The sequence below is a fragment of the Lagopus leucura genome, unplaced genomic scaffold, assembly GCF_019238085.1.
Source record: "Lagopus leucura isolate 7727_CA_CO unplaced genomic scaffold, USGS_WTPT01 Super-Scaffold_100053, whole genome shotgun sequence".
Classification (NCBI taxonomy): domain Eukaryota; kingdom Metazoa; phylum Chordata; class Aves; order Galliformes; family Phasianidae; genus Lagopus; species Lagopus leucura.
In genome coordinates, this window is record NW_024962299.1 from 1,959,411 (window position 1) to 1,975,094 (window position 15,684).

Below are 15,684 nucleotides of genomic sequence, written 5' to 3' on the forward strand. Positions count from 1 at the left end.
CACCTAGAAAGACAGCTGGCATCCCTTTCTGGCAGTCTATGGTTGGTTGGTTTCACCCCAAGATGTGGTGCTGGCTGTGTCTATGACCACACTGCTATGAGGCACAAGTCAGTTACTGTCTCTGGCAGGGCAGGATGGAGCTTTGAAAGGACAGCTCTGAGCTGAGATGTCATCTTCAGAGTGGACTTGTTCAGAAGCCCAGGAATAAACCTGCCATTCCCTGCTGCTTCGTGATGCTGCATTCAGCTGTGCTCTTCTCCCCTTCTGGGCAGCTGTGCCAGCTCAGCCCTTCCCTGATGGCACCACACACAGCCTGGGGAGGCTGGGGAGACACAGAGTGAAACCTGCAGGTGTGGCAGAAGAGCAAATGTGAGAACAGAAGGTCAGCAGGTCTTTGGGAGCAGACATCCTAAGGGCTGTTTGAAATGCCCACAGAGCTCTCCTACACCATCAGCATGTGATTCCAGCAACTAATTAAAATCCCTGTAAAACTGTCGCTTATTCCCATAACAAAAGACCTGGAAAGAACTAGGCTGGTAATTATTCAGGAGGTGCTGAAAATAAACTAAGGAGAGCTGAGGCTGTGGGATGGAAGGAGCAGAATGTGATGCCATGCACACCCACCTCAGCTCCATTGTTCAGATCCAGGCCAGGGCATTAATGCTACATTAAGATGATGTGACTGAACTCATAAGCCAAGAATTAAGGTTAAACTTTGCAGCATTGCATCAGTCTGCGTTTCCACACAGCTCTCCTGTTTCAGTTCCTCGTTTCATTCAGGAACAGGCAGCTGGGCCCTGCTTTGTAGCCTCCGTCAGCTTGGTTAATTGTAATTATTGTTGGCTGATGCTAGACAAGTCACAGCACTGCCTGATCTCTTTGCTTCCCTTTTTTCCTCTGCCCCCCTGCCCTGCTTTTGTACTTGTTTTTGTAATGCTGCTCCCAGCAGCAGATGTGTAGCAAAAGAGGGTGCTGAGCTCTGGGTGGGACTCAGCAGGAGGGAGAAATGGGCAATGGCTGGGATGGAAAGGATGGAGCAAGGGATGCAATGCTCCCACATATAGGACAGCTCTGTGTCACAGCTTCACATCACTGGCATGGGTTTGGAGCAGTCTCTAGCAACATGCCACAAAGGGAAGCACCCCCAGCAGACCAGAGCCTGGCCCTTTCTCTCTGCTGGGAACGTAGTGCTGTATGTTTAAAGGTCCCTGAAGGCATCCTTGTTTTATCTGCCCTCACAAACAGAGCTATTGGTGGCACTTCCAGTGTGAAACTTCCCAGTGTAAGGGGGGAAGAAAATACTGCAAGAGTTAAAAAAAACTCCTCTTGTTGTTTGTACCCTGTTTTTTCCCCACCTGCAGGGCTGGGCACCCCATGCTGAAAGCAGAAGAGATAAGCTGCAGGCGCTGCTGACTGCCACGTGATGCAGTGGCTTGGGCGATTAGCAAAGATCTGTGCCCTAAGAGGAATCACATGGGCTGATGGGGGCTCCCTGCGTGCAGCCAGGGCTCTGTGGCTGCAGTCTGGATGCAGTTTATGGTGCTGAGCCCTGCTTGCTCCCCTTCCTTCCTCACCGAGGGCACCAAAGGGAGCGTGACTTCGCCAACGGGGCAAGCACAGAGCCTCCACATCAAAAGGCAGGGAACAAAACAGCTGCAGAGTGTTGTGAAGCAAAATAAATAAACCCTTGGCTGCACTGGGGGAGTTGTGACCAAGTATACAATCGAGTCCTCTATTAATGGCTTCTTGTTTCAAAAGCCAGCTCCATAACAGGAACTTTGGATCCTCGAGCCCTAAAGGAGCTAACTTCTGATATTCAAGCCCTAAAAAAGCTAACTTCCCACAATCAAAGCCATTGCCACAACCCTCTGCTTTATCAGGTGGAACTGGAGGAAATCCTGGGGTTTTTATCGAACGAAAGCAGCCTTCAGTTGAGAGAACAATGCAAGCATGTCTGTTTGCTTAGCATCTTCCAGCAGGAAGGCCCCCAGAGTGTTTTCTTCATGGGGAGATAGCTGGGAGATTACCTTGGTGATAGCACGTTGCTGTGTGAGAAAGTCTGACTGCTTGCTAATGGCCTGCTGCTCAACATGGCAGATCTGGGCCCGATTATTTGGTGCATTACCCCAACTGAATCAAGCACTGTAAAACTGGAGGAGTCAGCGCAATCTGAGTGGGTGCAGGTGCTCTCCAACACAGCACCAGAGTGCAGCAGTGGGATCATCAGGTGTCTGGCATCAATCCTTTCCTCTTGTTTTCCTCTGTAGGTGATGTGACGAGCTTGACTCCTGAGCACTCCTTTGAAAACACAAAAGTGGGCGTGGGGAACATCGTGCTGGCCTTGTACAGTGGTCTTTTTGCCTATGGAGGATGGTAAGACGCAGCCCTCTTCCTTTTCTTAGTGTTAAATGCTCCAGTTTGTTCCACTTGTCCCTAGGCTGTGTTTGCAGGAGCATCATCCAGGACCTTCCCACTCTCTGTTGTTACTAGGGCAGTGAGGCAGATGGATGCTCTGGGTTCCCCTAGTAATGTCAGTAGTTGTTCTTCACGTGCAATTTCCAGCCACTTTACTGCAGCAGAAAGGCAGCAGATGATGGATTGTTTGAGTTCTCTCCTGAGAAGAAAGCAGGAGGGTGGAATCCCTTAGCAGACACTGACTGCATGCTAACAGATGAGTTTAGGTATGGCAAAGCGGGGAGGCTGCCGTGTCCATCCGTGGCAGCACCAAACTCCTGGAGGACATCACTATCAGCCCCTTTGAGCACCGAGCAGCCCAAGGAGCTGCTCAAATTGCAGTGAAAGCCATCGCACTGCCCAGAGGCTGACCCTGCCACCAGCCCTGAGCCTGCAGCCAGCTCTCCTTTCCTCTTGCAGGGCAGCTGGCAGCGTGGTGCAAATTACAGCAGCCAGGGCTTGCATTTCTGCAGGTTTGCAACTAGGCATCACCCACTGCCAGTTTAACAGCAAGATCTGGATTCTATCCCACCTAAAACTCCCTTGTAGACAGATAGGGGTGAAGGGCTTTATTTACTAACCTGAGTTCATTGCTGTTCTTTTCACGTTACAGGAATTACTTGAATTTTGTTACAGAAGAGATGATAAATCCCTACAGGTGGGTGACTTCCCTGGAAGGGAAACTTCGTGCCTGTCCCTGTTATGTGTTATTATGGGTTGTTCATCAGCCCAGAAGCTTAAGTCCCTCTTTCTAGGGAAACAGGCTAATGGCATTGTTCTGCCTTGGATTAAGGGAAGGGGAATTATAATCACTGTCTGAGAAGGGCTGTTGCTTACACTGGATTCCCGTGCTGCTGATATTATCTGCGTTGTTGGAGAGTCCTATTTCCTTGGCATGGCACCCCTCTGAATTATAGGCAAGGAAGAGGCACTTACAGCTTTATTGCTTTATTGTGTAAACTCCCACAACAATGTGCAGGCATGCATTTGTCATGTGCTCTTCCTGTTCTGTCGAGAGCAACGGGCTGCTTTCTGCACTGCTCGTGCCATTCAGGGCAGTGCCAAGGGAGCTGGAGAGGTGAGGATGGGCTGCACCAAAGCAGAGCATCGCTGATAGATCCATTCTGCCTGTAGGGAAGGTGCAGCCCTCCCATCAGCACAGGCTTTGGGATCAGAGCCTGCTCCTGGCTGGCCCCAGTGGAGATTAGTGCCTGCTGGGAGCTAAGATTGGTGTGCTCTTTTCTTGACTAACGCAGTTAAAGGAAGTTTTTGCAGTCTGCAGTAATTTTCTTGTCTTCTGGATGCAGCCATGGCATTTGAGTCTCGCCACCTGTGACTTTGGACCAACTATATGGGGAAATCAAGCAGGGTTTCCTCTTTCAGTTTCTGCTTACAGATGAGGTTAGGCTGCTGGGAAAGGCACGTTTGTACCAATGCAGCCTCAGTCTTGCAGCTCCACTCAACCCATGCCTGAACTCATTTTCTCTGAGTTCAACCAGCTGCATAGAATTAGAGCTTAAAAACAGCCAACTCAACCCCTGCTCTTTCCATCCCCCACAAAAAAGCCACCAGCACAAATGCACATCCGTTGTCCAAAGAGGATGACAGTGCTGATGCTACAGCTACCAAGAGCCGTGAGGTTTTAGTTTTACTTGATTGCTGTGACGGTGACCGTGGATTACTGCCTGCCCAGACAGCCAGAGTCTCCCTCTGTAAGAAAACCCCCTTCTGCCATCATCCTTCACTCTGTCAGCACCAGGCTGTTCCCATTTTCTGGAGGAAAGCAGTGTGACAGATTCTATGTATGCTGGAGAGCCACGGAGGAGCAGAACAGCTCCTGCCAGCTCGAAGTGAGTGCAGGAGGGCTGCAGCGTGAGCCTTCAGCTCGCCCTGTCAGCAGCTGTCTCCTGAGCTCGAGCTGCCTTACAATTGATGTTTTCTTCCTAGAAACCTGCCTCTGGCTATCATCATCTCACTACCTGTAGTCACTTTGGTTTATGTGCTGACAAACTTGGCTTACTTCACAACCCTGTCCACGGAGCAGATGCTGACGTCCGAAGCTGTGGCAGTGGTAGGTGCATTTCTGATGTGACTCATCTGGCTTCCAGGGCTGGTTAAATTGAACTTACAATCTCTGCATACATCTCCTACTTTGTCCCTCGTTGACGGTGGCTGCATGTAAAATAAATAAATAAGCTGTTGTTTGACGGGAAATAAAGAGCAACTGTGACGGAGCAGGGAAGAATAGCATGATACCAGGGGGATTAATCACAGATGGGGGAAGGGGGGTCAGTTAACACTGCTCTTCGTTCAGAAATAGCCCAGGTTGCTGCTGCTGGCCCCATGACTTATCATCAGTTACCGGAACGTGATATTTATGGGAAAAGGTCATTCAGACAATAGTGGACTGAACTGTTCTCTCTCTCTGTATCTTCCTTGTTACAATTAAGAAAGCAAAAAGAATACCTCCATTAATTAAAATGTCACGGAGGTCAGCAATCTGATTGCTTCAGAAATGAGTGGTGTGGCATGACTTTGCAAAACTGTGTGACCAGGATTGTTTGGTGCTTTAGGGGGAATCTCCTGACCCAGGATGGTCTGCGTGGACCATCAGGTGACAGCTCCATCCTTTGGTCAGCACAGAGCTCCAGCCTGCAAGCCACTGTGTGGCAGCAGGGTTGAAACTAGGTGATCATTATGGTCCTTTTCAACCCAGGCCATTCTATGATCCTATGACTATATGAAACAGCAGCCTGCATTGCGTTTCTCTAATTGTGTTCCTTTGCATGTCTGTCAAAGTCGACATGCCTTGATGGCGTGGGACTGCAGTGTGAGTGAGTTTGTAATTCAAAGCTACGACTCCATGTCACTGTGTTTGTAAGGGGCTGTGTTTCAGTGTCCTCACTCAGCTCCATGCCTGCAATTAGCAACATCTGAATGGCTGAACCTACTTCCATTTGGCTGCGAGCTTTTGGGTAACCGTTCCAATCAATCTGGCCTCTCAGTTCTCAGGGAAAGAGTTAGCTGCTCAGATTACTGCAAACGTTACAGCTTTGTAGGCAGCTATGAGTTCTCTTGGGCATTTGGGTGTGATGTACTGTTCTTGTTGACCCCATTTAGGACTTTGGGAATTATCACCTTGGTGTCATGTCCTGGATCATACCTGTCTTTGTGGGCTTATCGTGCTTTGGATCCGTTAATGGATCCCTCTTCACCTCTTCCCGGTACGTTTCTTGCTGAGTTTTGGGCTTTGTTTCTTGCTTTGTTTACAAGCAGTGCTCGATGCCTGTGGGTTTGGAACAGTTGTCCTCCCCAGAGCAGCTGTGGGTGGACACAAAATCTGAAGGGTCTGGAGGCCATGTGGGGAATGATAGAAACAAAAATAAAACCATATCTGATTTAAAAAGAGAGCCTGCAGTCATCCGAGTCTTCTGTTCCTCAAGCAAAGTCCTGTTGAAGTTAATTAGAACATAAACAAACAGGCTTGGAGCTCATTGGCATTGCCTGAGAAAGTGGGTGTAATGAAAACCAGAAACTTACGAAACTTCAAGGCTGAGAACTCCTCCAGAGCGAGGAGAAAGGATGGGGGCAGGACACGGGCTGAGGGGGCTCAGGTCTGATGCATCTCCCCCAGGTTATCTTAGGAAAGTCACTTAACTGTTTGCTCTGGAAAGAAGGACATAAATACATCTTTCTGGGCCATCCCTACCCAGAAGACAAACCCCAGCCCAGAGCTGGAGGTTGCGGTGCTGATAGCTGCTCTGTGTCCCTCAGGCTGTTCTTCGTTGGATCCCGAGAAGGACACCTACCTTCCATTCTCTCCATGATTCACCCGAGGCTTCTCACTCCTGTACCATCCCTCGTCTTTACGGTGAGCCCTGGGATGTGATGGGGAGCATCAGCCTGGTATTGAGAAAAGGGTCGGGGATGGGATCCCAATGAATCATTTGGAGAAGGACTCCAAGTGCAGCCATTTCTGCTTGCTGCTGTGAGAGGGGATAGGTCCTTCTTCTCTTCATATCTTATATTCAGTGGTTTAGCATTAAACGTGGAGGTTGGTGGCCCTGCATGTGGCAGGGGGGTTGGAGATTCATGATCCTTGAGGTCCCTTCCAACCCTGGCCATTCTGTGATTCTGCATGATTCTGCAATTCCACTTCTGTTTAGTAATCATTCCAAGCACCATTTGAAAATAGCTTAAATGAGTAAAAAAATGATCAACCTGATTCTCTTCTTGGCAGACAACTCTCACGTTCGTTGCTTTCATACAAGAGGTTTTGCCTACCTTTCCCTTTGCTAACGGCTTTATTTTTTTCTGGATGCAGTGTGTCATGACCCTGCTCTACGCCTTCTCCAATGACATTTTCTCAGTCATCAACTTCTTCAGCTTCTTCAACTGGCTGTGTGTGGCCTTGGCCATCATAGGCATGATGTGGCTGCGTTACAAGAAGCCTGAGCTGGAAAGGCCCATCAAGGTATGAGCAGTGCAGGAACTGTTTCAGGTCTTCCCAGTGCTGGGCTTTTTCATTTGTGCTCAGAGAAAACATAGGGAATAGCTCCTTCAAACCTGCCAGAGGCTTCACCTGCTTTTCCTGTACGGAAAAGGGAGTGGAATTGGAAATGTATTGCCACCAGGAGAAAAGCTATGGAAGCATGAGCTGTGTAGTTAACGCTGGTGTCCCAGATACATCAAAATCTGCCAAAAGAGTGCACAGAGCAAGGGAGCAAGGGAGCAAGGGAGAAAACCCTTTGTCCACTGGGTGCACTCGCTATTCAGGAGGTGAGGAGCTGTTGTGACTGTGAGAGCCTGGGGATGAAGGATGCTCTGGGTGGCAGAGATGTGGGGTGGCCCAGCACAGAGCTCTCAGTGACCAGCATGCTCCCCAGGCTGTGGCTCTCAGTGAAACGCTCTGTACCATCGTGGAATTCACTTAAAATGATTTAATAAAGTAGACAAACCCACGCCTGCAGAGATGAGAACTCTGTTCTATTTGTCCTTGGCCAGCTTGGCAGCGCAGCATCCCGGCTGGGAGGAGGCCAAGACCATGTCAGCCACAAGCATGTCTGCCTTCCTTATGGGCATGTTTCTCACTCATCCCCCAGAGCACACTCAGGTCTCTGCCAGGCAACAGGGGGCCAGAGAGAAACAAACTCTCAGACCTGTACTGACGCCTTCCCAGAGTAACTCTTTCTATGGCTTGTGCTGCGTCTGCTGCTGCATTTGATGCTGTCAGTTCAGATGTTTTTTACAAGGAATCATTCAAGAATGGTTTTCCCTCTTCCCCTGCTGTAAGTTCTTACCCATTCTTTGGTCTGTGTTTAGGTGAACATCTGCCTGCCCATTTTCTTCATCCTGGCTTGCTTGTTTCTCATTGCTGTTTCCTTCTGGATGACACCAAAGGAATGCGGGATCGGCTTTGCCATCATCTTCAGCGGGATTCCTTTTTATTTGTTTGGGGTCTGGTGGCAAAACAAGCCCAAGTGGATTCTCCAGGGCATCTGTAAGTATTGCCAGAGCAGAGCAGGGGTGCAGCAGTGCCTCTGGTGAGCATGCTGCAGCTAGCAGCGCTGGCTCTTGTTTGTGCAGTGAGGACTCCCAAAGCCTTGGCTCTGATCGATGCTTTGAGCGCCAACAAGTTTTAGCTTGACGATTACCTTATCTATCAAGCACCTAAAGTGCACCTTGCCTTGTGATAATTGCAAAATTTGGGCCAATTATCTGCGGTGGAGCATAACTCAATGAGCACGTTACTGCATTCTGCCCCTTGTAAGAGCACAGGGTCAAGCCTTTGCCAGCAGAGAATACCTCTGGAGTGGTGTTGGGAGGGAAAAGTAATAACAGCTCAGCAGTCTGAGCACAGTTGGCCTAAATTTGACTGCTGTCAGATCAGAGTTGGTCCCACTTCATCGCTCAGCCAGCGCTAGCATCTATTCCAGTCAGAGCTCCCTTTGACATCCAAATGTGACAGCAGAGCAAGGGGAGGAGAAAACCCTTTGTCCACTGGATGTTTTCTCTTACGAGGCTTATTTTTAAGGCATCTTTGGGTAAGGTTTTCCAACAGGGTGTATTTTGAAGGGCTGGAAAGGCTGTGCTTGGCACAGGCAACTGCTGTCTGAACAACTGCATCAAGAAAGTCAGTCCGTGTTGCCCGAGCACTGAGGTCTCCCATCTGTCTCCCAGCCCTCGTGCAGCAGGCTGACCCAGAAAAGCAGACGTGTAGAAATGCCCAGCCTCAGCTGGGTGCTTTTCATGAAGAAGAAAAAGATGTTTAACGGTGCTCAGCACTCGTAATTCTTTATTTTTAGCTTTTTTTCCCTCACTTTTTTTATTATTCTGAGTATTAGGCTCAGTTCCTGAAGAGCCGTTATTGCTGTGCCCAGGTGGTAAATTACTGTATTAATTAATTTCCCCTCACCAACAGCTTTTAAGAATAAGACAGAAAATCTCTAGGAACACACAGTGATAATCCTGCAAATGCCCCATTAGAAACTTAGTGAACTTTAAATGTGTGTATATGAATATACATTGTGAATGATTTGATCACCTCCAACGAATCTGAGTTTGACTCTGCTTGCGTGCTTGTATAGAACTGCTGCTGGTTTTCCTTGGCAAGACTGCTTTGTGGGCATCCAAACAGGGAAGCAGCAGAAAGGTGTGCTTGGATAGCAGCCACTATAATGAATGCTGGGAAAATAATGAGGTTTAAAGAAGGTGCACGCATGTACTGCTAAGGTTTTCCAAATTGGAAGGAAGCGCTTTGGCCTGTGCCCCTTCCTGCTATTGTGCTTAACTCTGTTTGGACTGCTTACAGCTCTGGCATTCAAATGCAGTTACTGTGTCATCATGCAAGTAGAAACTGGTGCCGAGTGGTTCCAGGGCTGTGCAGCATCCATCTGCAGGAGCAAAGCTCCCACTCTTACGTGCTCGAGTTCTAGGCAGGAGTGGAGAGCAGCCTGTGGTTTGTTTGCTCTCAGCTTTACACTGTTCTTGGACTAACCCTGCTCAGAACTGCAGTGGGTTGGCTAGGAGCGTGCTCTGCTTCTTCTGAGACAAAGAGTCGTGAACTGAGACCAAGATAAATATGCCAGGCCCTCTGTATGCAATCTCTTTGACCCGTACTTTGCTTTTTCTCCCGTAGTCCACGCAACAGCCATGTGCCAGAAACTGATGGAGGTGGTTCCGCAAGAATCGTAAGCAGGAAAAGCAGAGACGTTCAGCCTGAGGAAACGCACAATATTGTTTTAAGACGACACAAGGAGAAAAAACACTTCTGACCCTTCATCAACAAAACCTAAGCACTGGAGCACCCTGTCAGAACTTCATGTCTGACACGGTGCCGCCTGCTCTGCCTTGCCTCCTCCAGCCCTCCTGCTGCCGCCTGAGAAGTTCTCGGTACCAAGGTACCAACGTGGGCCAGGAAGAGGAATTCCTGCTGGCGACTTCTTGTGCATCCAGTCAGCCTCTGTGCGTGTGAGACTGAGGGCCGTACCTCAGTTCTGTGTGGGTTTAGTAAGACGAGCGATGAGCCTAACCAACCTGCCCTGCCTGGTCAAGGGGTGGATGAGGAGGAAGGGTTGTCTGAGGGCTTGGGTTGGTGCTGGCTCTCACGCACGTGCAAGCTCATGTCTAAATCTGTGCTACTGGTGCTTTGTATTCTGTGCAGGGAGTGCCACTGGTGGTGATGGATAGAGGTGAGACAAGGCAGAGCAGAACTAGTGTCAGAGAAATGAGAATGAGGACTTGGCTGTCTGGTCCCCGGCTGTAGTGTGGTTGTAGCTCTCGGCTCCAAACCGTCTCCTGCTGTTGAGCCAGATTGCTGGGATGCCCTTCTCAAAAATGCCCACCTTGAGCCCCGTTGTGATAGCGCTGGGATGGAGCAGGCCCTGTTGCTCCCAGTGAGCTCAGGGAACTGCAGGAGGTTGGTTCCTTAGCTTGCTCACCCTTGTTTTCATGTAGATGTCATCCACCGTGGGGTGAGCCCTGCTTTGCCCTGTCCTTACCCTTGGGGTGATCAGTGCATGCCCCTAAGCCAACTACAAAGATAAAATATGGGTGGGATTCTCCTGGTTTGTTCCCTGGGTTCTGCATGGGAGGTAGGACCAACTTGGCCTGGGGAGTAGGAGGGGGCACACACCCCAAATGGCTGGGGCCTGCTTTAATCCTGGTCTGCTGTTTTGCTCAAGGAAGCCAGGACTGGAGGCTTCTTGAAGAAGTGGCTTATATTGCCTCTGCACTCCAGGTGATAGTCAATTAGAAATCAAATGCATCTTTTCCCCACCAGTAAGCTGCACTTGTCTCTGTTACAATCTTCTTTGTGCTTGTGCTTCAGAAAATGGTTGTTGATTCTTTTTTTCTCTACCATACTTTTGTAAAGTAAGCTGTTTGGAAGCTGGTATCCTCCAAGAGCAATTGCTATCTACTGGATTCTCTCCTTTTAGCATAGAGTCATTTTGGAGAAGAGGCATTAAGGACACCAATGGTACTACTAGCTCATGCTTTGTCCTTTTAAGAAGCTCTTCAGCAAAAAAAGCATTTAAGCTTCTGTCCCAGCGTGTGTGGCAGTGACCACAGCTATGTCCCACATGTGTCTATGTGCAGCTCCTTGCTACTGCTTTGCCAGGTGTGCATCTTTGCTTTAAGGCAGGAGTAGGTGAGACAATCATCACGCTGAAACCTTTGTGGCCACGTGCTTATTCCGTGGCAATACAGTGCAGAGATACCCAGCCCAGCTCTGCTATGCTTCACATGTGTCAACACAGAGCTCTGCTCGAGCTGAGTTAACCTATGGAGAATTGCAGCTGGTTGGGGTATGTCTGCAGTGCAGAAGTACCCAAAGTTCTGGCCAGTGCATGGCTGTTCAGGGACCTACGTGCAATGAACTGGAGCATCTCAGAGCCAGCACCCATGGAGAGACATTTGCATAGATAAGGTCATGAGCTATACAAATCCTGAACTCAGTTTCCCCTCTTTGCAAGGAGTCCTCTTCCAGCTGAAGGCTGATGTTTTTGCAGGGTAGCGATGGGAGGTCGCTCCTTATGGCCTGCTTCAAGGGGAAAAACCTGTCTCTCCCCTTCCCCTTTGGTCTTGGCAGGTTTTGGCTGCAGCAGTCTCAGGACTGGTTTCCTGCAGGGCCTGGATTGAACCTAGGGACTCTCAGTGCTAATAATATAAACCAGCAGAATTAAGTCGAGTACTGATTTACAGCAGATTTAACTTGCATCACAAGACCAATCCACAGAGAGCTCAGAAATGGGTCCAAGTCTCCCAGACGTGTGGGGATTGCTTGGTTTGGGCATATCTCTTAATGAGTTTCATCAGTGATGAAGACCATCAACAAACGATATCCTCTTGGTGACCCTTTCACACTGGTTTTACAGAGGAGATGTCACACTGAGATTTATTTTTTTATTAACTGATCTTAATTAAAACCTTAACTCGCTCGCTTGCTTTTTGAGAACGTTGATTATTTTCTACTTGCTGCTAAGGATCTTTCTGTTGTGCTACTAAACCTGCTGCCTCTGGCATTGACATTGCACGTTGTGCGGTGACCTTGTTTCCACAGCAATAGAGGTATAGGGAGAAACCCAACCAGGCACCAGCACAAATTCACACAACTTTTGTATTGGACCAGCTCACATCTCAGCCCTCCCAAAGCCTGATTTCTTATATCCCTGGTTCATAGAGGCTGCTCATTCCCCACTGGTAGAGCTTGGTGGCATGGCTGGTAGAGAAGGCTTTTACACTAGAGATCTGGGAGGTGATAAATAAGGAGATAAGACCAAATTTCATTTCAACAAGAAAATGTGACTAAAGCCATTTCTCCAAGGGGTGAAAGCTGTAAGTGGCCGTGGCTCTGTAGTCGTGTCCCTGTGAGCATTACTGTGCAGTGACTGTTGTACAAAGCTGAGCCCTGAGCCTTGCTGCTCTTCATGAAGCTTGGCTGTGAGTTTTTGGAGTCCCTGCACTGTGGGTGTTATGGAACAACATCCCATGGGATTCAGAGGAGGCCACAGCCCATGGCTGTGCTTCAGGTTCCTCTTCCTGAGCACGAACCTGCTCTGATAAACAAACCATTGTGTTCCAGCAGTCCCATCTGTGCATAGCTGAGTTCAAAGGGGCTCCAGTGCTTGCACAAACTTTCAAGACCCGTTGGGTGGAAGCTGGTGCAGAATGGCTTTGTTCTGTGTGCTGAGCACCATGGGAAGAGCTGTGCGGTGCTGCTGGCCCTGCAGGAAGGTTTCCTCTGTCTGCTGCTGCCTGTGCCTTTAGCCATGGCCACAGTGCTCTCAGGCTTTAATAACAATCCAAAAGGAAGCAAACAACTGTGTGCTGTCCTTACACAACACGCTGGCTGTCTGGGTGGGACAGCAGCTTGTGCACAGCCTGGTTCCCAAAGACATCCAAAGGGAAGGCACAGAACGGCCAGACCCTGCTGGGATTTTGCCTTTGGAAGCTGCTGAAGCCACACTGCAGCTGGGGAAGGGCAGCCTGAGAGCTGTGCTGAGAGTCAGCACCTCCCCAGAGCCCTGCATTACAGTCCCATGTCTATCCGTGGTGTGCATGGGAGGTGGTCCTGTGATGGAGCTGCCACAGGGCTGTCCTTTGCTGCTTGCTTCAGAAGCAGCCGCAGCCTCATGGCTGGCTTTGCCCATGAGTGGGAAGTTTCTTCCCAGTTTACACAATCCAAACTGGAACTGGCAACGGGGTGGGGGCTGCACGCTGCTCAGGGTCTGCCGTAGCCCCTGGCGTGGCACAGCCCTCCTCCCAGCCGTGGCGGTTGGCGATGTCCCTTGGGTTAGGTCATCCCTAAGGAATCCATGTCCAGAGGATTTTTCTTTGCTTTGAGCTCCTTGCGTTACAAGGGGTGATGCTTCCCCCAGCTGCTGAGCGTCAACGAGAAAAGGAAGAAAAAAAATAAATATTTTTTTAAAATATTGAATTAATTCATGAAGTAGCCTAAAAGAGACTTTATATCTACATCGTAACTATTTCCATCGGTGACACCCGTCTCAGTGCAGGCTTCTGGCTGCCACGTGCCATGCGGTCCTGCACAGGGATGGCTTTCACACCCCAAGAGATGTCCCCATTTGTTCAGGGGACAGAGCGGGGCCCGTGTCCCCCCCCCAGAGCCCTGCAGAGAGGGACTGTGGTGGGACGTGGACCCGGTGCTGACCCGTGGAACAATGGTGAGAGTCACTGCTGGAGAATGAGCTGCCTTTTCCGAGCAACCTGTCTTCTGAAGTTCATATTTTTGTCCTTTATTTTTAAGCAGGAAAGAGTTATCTCGACCTCCAGAAAATCTACACACCTGTTTTACCTTTTTTGTTGCATTTGGTTGCTTTGCAAAAGAAAAGAAAAGAAAAAAATTACTAATTTAAATGTTGCTGTAGATGACGTTCTATTTATTTTTAAGGGGTAAATATCTTTTAAGTCTTAATACTTCTACAGTCGATGCTATTTACAGTGTCTGTGTCCCATTGGCACAGCAGTTCAGTGGCTGGCCGAGCTGCTCCGCCAATGGGAACACCATCAAACTGCCTTGTAAAACAAAATGTCTCCCACCATGTATTTTTTCTAGTATTTCTTGATTCTTTTATGTCGGTGGTTAACAAACCTGTTCCGTGTTCGGGTTGTTTTATGTTTTGGGTTGTCTGTTGGTTTTTTTTTTTTTGTTTGTTTGTTTTGTCGGTTGTTTTTTAACAAAGAAAGCTGAATTACAACTCTCCCGTTGCTGGTCTTTGCCTCCAACTCTTTTCCTTTCGCATAAGGTTCTGTTGTTGGTCCTGAGGTCCCTCTGCCCTTCCTGCTCTCACGCGCACATCCCTGTGTCTGGTTGGGCCTAACGCAGATGAAGGTGATGGGGAATGGGTGATGGGAGGCACACGGAAAGGTGGAGGTGTGAGGAGTGCCACTGTGGGCACCAACTATAGAATCATAGAATCACCAAGGTTGGAAAAGACCTCAAAGCTCATCCAGCCCAACCGTTCACCTATTCCCAATAGCTCCCACTAAACCCCGTCCCTCAACACAACATCCAGCCTTTCCTTGAACACCCCCAGGCTCGGTGACTCCACCACCTCCCTGTGCATCCATTCCAGTGCCTGACCACCCTTTCTGAAAAGTAATACTTCCTCATGTCCAGCCTGAATCTCCCCTGCCATAGCTTGAAACCATTCCCTGGTCCTATCAATAATGACATGAGAGATGAGGCCGACCCCCAGCTCACTACAACCTCCCTTCAGGAAGTTATAGAGAGCAATGAGGTCTCCCCTGAGCCTCCTCTTCTCCAGGCTGAACATTCCCAGCTCCTTCAGCCTCTCCTCATATGGCCTGTGTTCCAGACCCCTCATCACCTTTGTTGCCCTTTGGGAGAAGATGGGGCTGAGGTTTCTCATTCGACGCTCTTGCAGACACCAACAGGGAGAGGTGGGCACAGAATGAAGCTCCAAGCCCAGCAGTGCGTGAGGCTGCAGTGCTGCTGCACACATTGATAGGGGATTTATGCACTGCAGCCAGCTGGGTGGGGGTGGTTAGTGAGCTCCCAAGAGGCAGTCCTAGCTTCAGGAGTGAGTGTTGCATCTGCTGCAGAAAGTAATGCTTGGAGAGAGTGGTGGCAGTGCTGCATGGAGCCCTGCAGCCACCTTAGAGCAACCCCAGCTGCTGCAGCAACATTCTGCTTTATATGAAGTGAAGGAGGAAGTCAGGGTGCAGAAATGAGGGCATTTCAGGGCTGTTGTATGCAACCAGGGGCACTTGCTGTGTTAGAGGTGCTCAGTGGAGGTATTAATCTAAGGAGAACATCTCTAAAAGCCAGCGTGGGCAGGGAGCGGAATAGCGTGTGCCACCAGATTTATAAGAGATCACTCACAGAGTGACAGCTGTGGCCAAAGAAGGAAAACAGAAGAGAGAATAAACCCTGATAAGACTCAGCAAACATTGCATTCACAGTGCTGCCACCAGCATGAGAACGGGATGGGGCTGGAGCCTGCGGGAAGCTGGCTCTGGACAGGGCTGTGCAGACAGGGAAGGTGGCAGTGGAGAAATGACATGAGTTATTTGTGTTGTGTTCATTACAGCCTTGCTTAGAGACGTTCCCAAGCTGGAGCTTTGCAGGGAGTGTGTGCAAAGAGCTGTGCCAGATGAAGCGTGGTGCTTGGAAGCAAAGCTCCAGATCTGAGTTTGGAGACTTGGAAAGATCCTGGTAGGCAGGCAGGTCAATGCATGGCCCAG

General features: G+C 49.3%; 1 protein-coding gene across 1 annotated transcript in view; it reads left to right on the forward strand.

Moving 5' to 3' along the window:
- Positions 1-11,908, forward strand: part of SLC7A5 (solute carrier family 7 member 5) — a 32,672-nt gene extending 20,764 nt beyond the window's left edge. Inside the window, exons 3-10 of the mRNA XM_042885903.1 lie at positions 2,268-2,373; positions 3,068-3,112; positions 4,402-4,525; positions 5,575-5,678; positions 6,229-6,325; positions 6,779-6,928; positions 7,777-7,954; positions 9,593-11,908. Of these exons, the coding sequence (XP_042741837.1) occupies positions 2,268-2,373; positions 3,068-3,112; positions 4,402-4,525; positions 5,575-5,678; positions 6,229-6,325; positions 6,779-6,928; positions 7,777-7,954; positions 9,593-9,648 (860 nt within the window). The 3' untranslated portion in view covers positions 9,649-11,908. The remainder of the gene's footprint in view (positions 1-2,267; positions 2,374-3,067; positions 3,113-4,401; positions 4,526-5,574; positions 5,679-6,228; positions 6,326-6,778; positions 6,929-7,776; positions 7,955-9,592) is intronic.
- The last annotated feature ends 3,776 nt before the right edge of the window (positions 11,909-15,684 follow it).